The following is a 7,968-nucleotide window of genomic DNA, read 5'->3' as shown; positions in this document are numbered from 1 at the left end:
TTTTCCTCCTGAGCGCCGGGGGGTGCAATAGGCCCCTAAGGACAGGGGAAATTGAGTTCTGAAAGGGCCGAGGCAGGAGTCGGGAGAGAGATAGGGGCGTCCCTGGGAAGCTTCAGATCCGAAGCCTAGAGGAGGGCAGTCCCGTTCCTGGAGAGGCTGAACCGGGGCTCGAGCCTCCTTCCTCCCGGGACGCAAGGGGAAGCCCCGCTCGGATGGGCCGAACCCAGGAAAGAGACCCAAGTGGCACCTCTTGATCTCTCAATCCTACTCCGCTTTCATCTCGCAGGGAGAACCCGGAGGAAAAGAGGATCAAACGCAGAGCACTCCCACTGAATGCAAAGCTGGGGGCGGAGCGGGAGCCAGGAGTCCCTCTGAGGACTCGGCCTCACCGGGGTTAGCGCAGCGGGGGCGTCTGTGAGTTGATGGGTGGGGGAAGGGAGGGCAGTTGCGCCCCAGGCCCAGTGCTGGAAGGGCCCAGCCGAGGATAGGCGACAGGGTCAGATCTAAAACACGCGGGTGGCTCGACTTTGACAGAAAGGAAAGAGCAAGCCTCAGCTTCGGGTTGTTGACTGGAAAGGGCAGGGCATGACAGAATCCTAGGACAACTCTGCACCGCGGCAAAAGGCCCTAGGATCTGATCCCAAATGCTCCTCTCATTTTAAAAATATTCTGCAGGATTTAGGGGCTAGCCGTGGTCAGTACATGGTGGCTTTGGGAGTCTCAGGGAGTGGAGATGATTATGCAAACATTACCTTCCAGATCCCCCTGCACACCCTACCCCGATGTGAGGTTAATGAGCATCTTCTTATTCAGTCAGGGAAGAAGCAGAAAGCAGGACTTGAGAAGGGAATTTTTGTCTTTCCCTGAACCCCTTGCTTTTCCATCACCTCTGGAAGCCCACAGATAAGAAGACTGAGGCAGGAAAGAGAGAGAGAAGGGTTGAGAAAAAGAAAAAGGAGAAGAGAAAAGTAGAAGATGGAAAGAAGACCAAAAAAAAAAAAAAAAACCAAGTAATAGAGGGAATTTTCTTTAGAATCTCAGAAGTTGGGGTTTTGTCTTGGAACACGGAGAATGAGGGGATTCATGGCAGCCCTTTGCCGCTGTTGGCTTAATGCTAGAAGCTCTGAGGAGGGGGCAGAGAAAGGAGATTTGTCAGAGTTGCAGAGCAGAGAAGGGGCCTGCCTCCCAGCCTCAGCAAAATGGAGAGAGACACAGCCCACCTGTCTGGCCCCAACACACTTGCTCAAAGCTGGCAAGGGGTCGGTTTCCTAATGGGTTCCAGTTTCCCTGGAAGAAGACCTGAAAGGGAGACTGTGGCTGTTCCCAAAGACATCACCAAGCACTACCCACGCCCCCTAGCCCTGCCATGGAGGTCCCCCTTCAGCCCTCAAAGATTTATGAGGGCCCAGTCATTTGTCCTTTCAGGGTATTTTCAGTGACTTCTCATTTCTATCCACTTCTGGAGCAGGGCTTCAGAGAGAACCCTGTGAGTCAAACCTTTGTGAACCCCAATGCCCCAGTGCTGGATACTTTCAACCCCTACCCCAAATCTCTGTGTGAGAACTGTGCCTTCTGCCAGCTGGGAACCTCTGCTGCTGCCACTGCCACTGTGGGGGCCGCATTTGTTGGCGCTTCTTAACTCCCAAAACCTGTTTCCAGGGTAATTTGTTGACTCTGAACGAACACCTTAAAATACGGGCAAGAAAAGAGAAAAGGCCACTCTTAGAACGTCTCCCCACTCTACATACCTGAAGTGCAGGTGAAACTCGAGCAAATAAGAAAGCGATATCTTCCATGGATAGCCATCTGGAGTTCAAGCCCGGCTGTGGAAATCTTAAAGCCACCTAGATGGGGAGCGGGGAATAAAAAAATAAATAAAAATAATAAAAGAGAAAACATTTTGAGTCAGCAGCCAAGGCCGGTCCTTAACGAAAAAATATTAAGGCATTATCCCTTGCTCCTGGGGCAAAGTTCTCCTTCGGTTTCCAGGAGAAAGCAGACAGCTGGGGGTAAGGGGCTGGGAGGAGGAAAGGAGGAAAGGAGACCCCAGGCTCAAGCTCTCCAGACAACTTGCGGGGGAGGGAGTATGCCTTTCGGTAGCTTGTAAAAAAGACTTTGGAACCCGGTTGAGGTTAGCTTGCCAGGGACAGGCAATTGCAATATAAATGAGAGAAGCGAGGCTTGTGAATCGGCCTTCACACTTCTAAAATGCAGTTATGGATTCTCTCATCGGTGTTAGAACAAGGTACCAAGTTAAGAAAACAAAAGGACAAACAACAATCCAAAAAAAAAAAAAGATCAAAAGCATATTCAATTACCGAGTCCCGCAGCCCCTGCGGAACTCGCCGCGTTAAGCTCTTTTCTTTCTGCGGAATTCCATTTGCATTCCCTCTGCCTGGGTGTCTCCCTCTCTCAGTGTGTGTGTCTCTCTGTTTTCACACTCTCCTCCCCATTCGAGCGAGGCCCACACCTGGCGCATCACTGCCGAGCCATTAGCTGCGGGTCTCCTTTCATCTTCGCTGTGGCAGACGTTTCTATTTATCCACTTGCGCTCGCCGAGTGGCGTCACCAGCGGTACTGTAATGACGATTGCAGCAGGAGGATGACAGCTTAGAAAGAAGAGGGCAATGGGGCTTCCTCCCAGAGGCGTTGCGGCACAGAGGAGCGCTCGCATCACAAGGTGACCCCAGCTCCCCACTGCCACCACCGCCGTCACCGTCGACTTCGCGCTCCGGCCGCTCCGCGCCAGCCCAGTCTCCTGGCCTCTCTTTCTCCCTTCTGCAGCCAAGATCTGTCGGACCACTGGGGACCCAAGGAGCCGGGGGCTAGGAGCTCACTTGGGGCTTTTCCCCTCCCCCCTCCGAAAGCCCGGGATGGAGAGCAGAAAGGACATGGTTATGTTTCTGGATGGGGGTCAGCTTGGCACTCTGGTTGGCAAGAGAGTCTCCAATTTGTCCGAAGCAGTGGGCAGCCCGCTTCCCGAGCCGCCCGAGAAGATGGTGCCCCGCGGTTGCCTGAGCCCGCGAGCCGGACCTCCGGCCGCCCGGGAGCGCGGCGGGGGAGGCCTGGAGGAGGAGCCGGTCGACAGACTAGCAAGCAGCGCTGCGGGGCCGGGCGCGGAGTCGCGGGCAGCCGGGGCCGCCGTGCTCGGCCCCGGACCTCCGGCCACCTCGGCCGACAGCCTCTCAGGCCAGGGGCAACCCAGCAGCTCGGACACAGAATCGGATTTCTATGAAGAAATCGAGGTGAGCTGCACCCCGGACTGCGCCACGGGGAACGCCGAGTACCAGCACAGCAAAGGTAGCCACCGCACCCCTTCTCTCCCTCGGCCTCCCACCGCGCCCACCTTCCACTTCAGCTCTGGAGGGGAGGAAGCCACTCCTTCCCCTCAGTGCAAGGTGGCTAGGGGGACCCACCTGAGCAACTCTCCCCTGCTATCTGAGCCCTGGTGGGGGTCTCCTCCTGTGTTCTGGCATTGGCGGGACTGAGGGTGACAGCTGTGCTTTGGGGGAAGGAGGGAGACGCAAGCCCTGGGCTTGAGGGGGATTCAAAGTGCACCCCAACCCCCCAGAGCTTTGTGGTACTACTTCAGCTGCGCTGGGAAGACACCATCTCCCCGCATGGGCTAGATCAAACGCAGGCCCGGGCAGTTTGTGGCTGGCGGGGTGTAAGGCGCATCCAGGCGCGGAAGCCGGGAGTCCATAAAGGACCGTAAAATCGCGGCTGACTTGGGCCGCCCGGGTGCTGCGGCCCTCCGACCAGTTTGCACGTCGGTCAGAGGTCCAAATTACCTTGTCACTTCCCGGGCTCGGTGGCGCCAGGTCGGAAATGGTCCCAATGATCTAATTGCCTTTGGTCTCCGGTTGCATTTGAAAAGGCAGATCTCTGACCCTCCCCCTCTCCCCCATATTCCCACATCTCCACCCAAAGGAAAGGAGCTGCAGGGGGCAGAAGCCCCACCCTTCTCTGGGTTAGGCTCAAATTGGGGGGTGGGCTGTCACACTGCTGTAACTGGAGAATCCCTCCCTGACCATGAGCTAGTGGGGAGGGGGTGAATGGCCAGGAAGAGAGTCTCCCTGAGGAGGTGGAAAGCTAGAAGGAAGAGCCCACCAGCAGACACTCCTCCACAAAGCTGTGGGTGAGAAGAGCCTGGTATGGAAGAAAAACCACCCTCTGGCCTTGACAGCCAGCACCTCATTGAGCACCCACATCCACCCATTACCATCTTATCCACTCAATGCAGACTAACCACAGCATGCCCTCAGAACAACCCATACTCCATTCAAATATAGTAAGGTAATAAGATACTCATACATACACTCCTGTGCCATTCCCACAACACATGCAGCCTAGTGCCCATTCCCATACCTGCACCGGCTGTCTGGCACACAAAGCAAGGGAACTCAGTCCCTGCCCAACATCTGAAAATGCATTAAGACCCAAGTTCACAACACTCCAACACAAAGGTTCATCTCACTTCACTTGCCTGTCAGATATGCATATCCTTGCCCACTCCTGCCAATAGTGGGCAGAAAATTCATAGTGGCTGCATCTCTTCTGTGTTCCAAGGCAGGTGGCAAGGGTGGCTGAGGCTTTTGTACCCAGCAGGCCTTAGACAGAGGACTCCCAAACAGCAGCCCAGCCAGGCCTAATTGGCTGCTATGTGCTCATCTGAATGGTGAGCCTCTGTCCTCCATTCCTGGGTTCTCAAAGTCCCTGCCACTCCAGTAGAGGCAGCGACTGAGGCTACTGTGAGAGGGATGATGTCCCTTTCCATCCCCCTTCAACACACACCCTGGGCCTACTGCCCCACATCAGCAGCATCTGTGTGTCTGTTGTGTGTTCTGTGTGTGCATGTGCTCTGGGCTCCCTGAACAGTGGCTGGCTCTGAAGCACTGGCCAGCAGTCCCAATGGCAGCAGCGAGGCTCCCAAAAGCAACAGCAGTGGGGGCTCCCAGGGCACCCTGGCCTGCAGTGCCAGTGACCAGATGCGACGATACCGTACTGCCTTCACCCGGGAGCAGATTGCACGGCTGGAGAAGGAATTCTACAGGGAGAACTACGTATCCAGGCCCCGGAGATGCGAGCTGGCAGCTGCCCTAAACCTGCCAGAGACCACCATCAAGGTATGAGTTCTGGGGACCAGGGAGAGAAGGTGCACCCAGTCAGGAAGAAGTAAATACCACTTCCCACTCCCTAAATCATGAGCCTGGAATTGAGGCCTGGAATCTCCCTGCCCACATGGCAGCTAGGCTGGGGGTGTCCAGGCCTGGTGCAGGTGCCAGGTGTGTGCGGATTTACCCTCCCGACAGTTCCTAGGTGGGCACTGCTGCCATGAGCTTGACTTTGTCCCTCTTCTAGCCAAATAAACAGCGGAGATGAGATGCCTGTGCAGGTGACAAGGAAGTGTCCCAAGGGAGAGTGGCTGGAAAGGGAACTGTTTCTGGGGAATCGCTGCCTGCCGCCTCAGACCGGTGGAGTCCTTAGTCTCATACCTACTACTTTCCTATCTACATCGGGTTCTGGCGTCCTGGCGGCAGGGGCAGAGGGGAGGAGGGACAGAGACTGGAGTGGCTCCCTGAGCCTCTCCTGAAGGGATTCTAGCTCCAGGGGGAGGTGATGGAATCTTCCCCTGCCCGGAGGGTCGCCTCTTTGGCTCTTCCTTGTGCTGCCTGCACCGATCCCTGCAGTGGGGCAGGACTTCTGGGCTCTGCGCACTGGGCCAGCGCAGCCGCCCAACCTGCCCGTCTCCTCCTCTCCAGGTGTGGTTCCAGAACCGGCGCATGAAGGACAAGCGGCAGCGGCTGGCCATGACGTGGCCGCACCCGGCCGACCCCGCCTTCTACACGTACATGATGAGTCACGCGGCGGCCGCGGGCGGCCTGCCCTACCCCTTCCCGTCGCACCTGCCCCTGCCCTACTACTCGACGGTGGGCCTGGGCGCCGCGTCCGCCGCGTCCGCCGCCGCCTCTCCCTTCAGCGGCCCGCTGCGTCCGCTCGACACCTTCCGCGTGCTCTCGCAGCCCTACCCGCGGCCCGAACTGCTGTGCGCCTTCCGCCACCCGCCGCTCTACCCGGGCCCGGCGCACGGACTGGGCACCGCGGCCGGCGGCCCCTGCTCCTGCCTCGCCTGCCACGGCGGCCCGGCCAACGGGCTGGCGCCCCGCGCCGCCGCTGCCGCCGCCTCGGACTTCACCTGTGCCTCCACCTCCCGCTCGGACTCCTTCCTTACCTTCGCGCCCTCGGTGCTCAGCAAGGCCTCCTCCGTGGCGCTGGACCAGAGGGAGGAGGTGCCCCTCACCAGATAAGGGGCCGCCCGCGGGCAGCCGGCTCCAGGACGCCCGTGGGGACCCCCCTGGGACTCAGCCAGCGCCCCTCCCGGCCCCCAGGGCACCGAGGGGAAAGAAGAGGGCCACCGAGGACCAGCGGGATTTGGCCTCGAGCACCGGGACGCCCGGGAAGTGGCCGTGGCTGGCACGTTTGGGGAGCAGGATCGGGGATGGGAAGGTAGAGGCTGAGAGACCTTCCTCTGGGGCGGCCCTCTTTGCCATTCTTCACCAGACCCACTGCCCTTGATCCGGATTGAGACCATGGCTCCAGAGCTAAACAAACTTAGCAGCAACAACAACCAATAACCAGCCCCTCACCCCCACCCCTACCCCAACCCCAACCCCAACCCCAACCCCTTTCTCATCCGGGACCCCCCCCTCCCCCGCCAAGGCCAAGTCCAAGCACTGGAAAGGGAAATCGCTGTCTCTCTGAACAAAAAGCTGTGTATGCAGAGCAGGTAGAGATTAATCTTAGCCAGCATTTTCAAGGCATGGCAAGGGGCTTGTGGATGGCAAAGCACCAGCCATCCAGGAAACAGAGGGCAATGATTTACTGCTGTGGAGAATGCTGGCCCCTCCAAGGAAGCAGGGGGCTTTCTTGCCCTCTTGGAGCCTCAGTTACATATTTTGTGATTCTGGTATCTACCGTCACCAGATCTCTTTCATCCCTCCTAACTTCTTGATATCTCTCAACTTGTAACTCCAGCTCCACCCCCATTCCACCCCTACTTTCTGTGTCACTGGGCAGGGAGGCTGCAGACACCTCAGAGCCCCTTGGCGGCTTCCACCAAGCCTCTTTTCTCTGGGTCCAGCACACACCCTGATTAGCAAGTGATGTGTGTGAGGAGGGATTTTGAATGTTGAATGTATAATAATGATCACCATGCTGCCAGCCACAGAGCCCAGAGCTGGGCTGTTAACAAGGCACCCAGGGAAGAGCTTAGGGAGCAGGGAACTCATCTCCCTCCCTCAGTATCTGGTGGCAAATTAGAGGCTATTTCCAGCCTTTGCCTGTTTACCTTCTCTTCACCAGGAGCTTTCTGCCCTTGCCTTTGCATTTGGCATTTTACATCCTTCTTCCTCTCATTTTCCTCCCCAGTTGCCAATGGGGCTTGACTTTCCGATACTAGCAGGAGCCTTCTGCCTATTCTGGGGAATTTGTCTCTCCCCTCTGCCAGTGTTTATTTGGGAGCCACTCCCATACCCTCATTTCCACACTCATTCTTGCAGCCAATTTTTGAGGGATAGGAGAATTTGTACCCCCAAGGCAAGCTTCACCCTGAATGGGAGGGAGTGGTTCTTCCTGTAGGGAATGAATTTGATTTGGTTTTCCTTTGAAGCCCAAAGAATTTGCTGTTACAATTTGTTGACCATATTGCAATAAAGCTGGATATGATTCTCACTTCAGCATTTAAAATTTTTTGGCAGCAGGCAGTTAACTCCTTTTGAATTACTAGTTCAGCTACCATAGGCTTGGGAAGGGAAGGATTCAAAAGATGGACGCACAGACAGTCTCCCAAGCCTCTACTGGGCATTGGAACGCTCCAAATGGACACTGCACAGAGGTGGAGGAGGGCTCTGAGCCGAGCTGCCCTGGGATGTACATTTTCTTGAAAATTCTGTGCCTGCTGGGAGCCTT

At 56.8% G+C, this 7,968-nt stretch overlaps 1 protein-coding gene across 1 annotated transcript; it reads left to right on the top strand.

Moving 5' to 3' along the window:
- The first annotated feature begins 2,052 nt into the window (after positions 1 to 2,052).
- On the top strand, positions 2,053 to 6,665 carry EVX1 (even-skipped homeobox 1). Its single transcript, XM_074367891.1, has 3 exons — positions 2,053 to 3,300; positions 4,879 to 5,126; positions 5,763 to 6,665. Exons 1-3 carry the CDS (start codon positions 2,874 to 2,876, stop codon positions 6,306 to 6,308), a joined length of 1,221 nt encoding a protein of 406 aa, XP_074223992.1. The 5' UTR covers positions 2,053 to 2,873; the 3' UTR covers positions 6,309 to 6,665.
- Positions 6,666 to 7,968: the final 1,303 nt, after the last annotated feature.

The sequence above is a fragment of the Camelus bactrianus genome, chromosome 7, assembly GCF_048773025.1.
Source record: "Camelus bactrianus isolate YW-2024 breed Bactrian camel chromosome 7, ASM4877302v1, whole genome shotgun sequence".
NCBI lineage: Eukaryota > Metazoa > Chordata > Mammalia > Artiodactyla > Camelidae > Camelus > Camelus bactrianus.
Note: the sequence above shows the minus strand (reverse complement) of the source record. Positions and strands in the feature narration are given on the sequence as shown.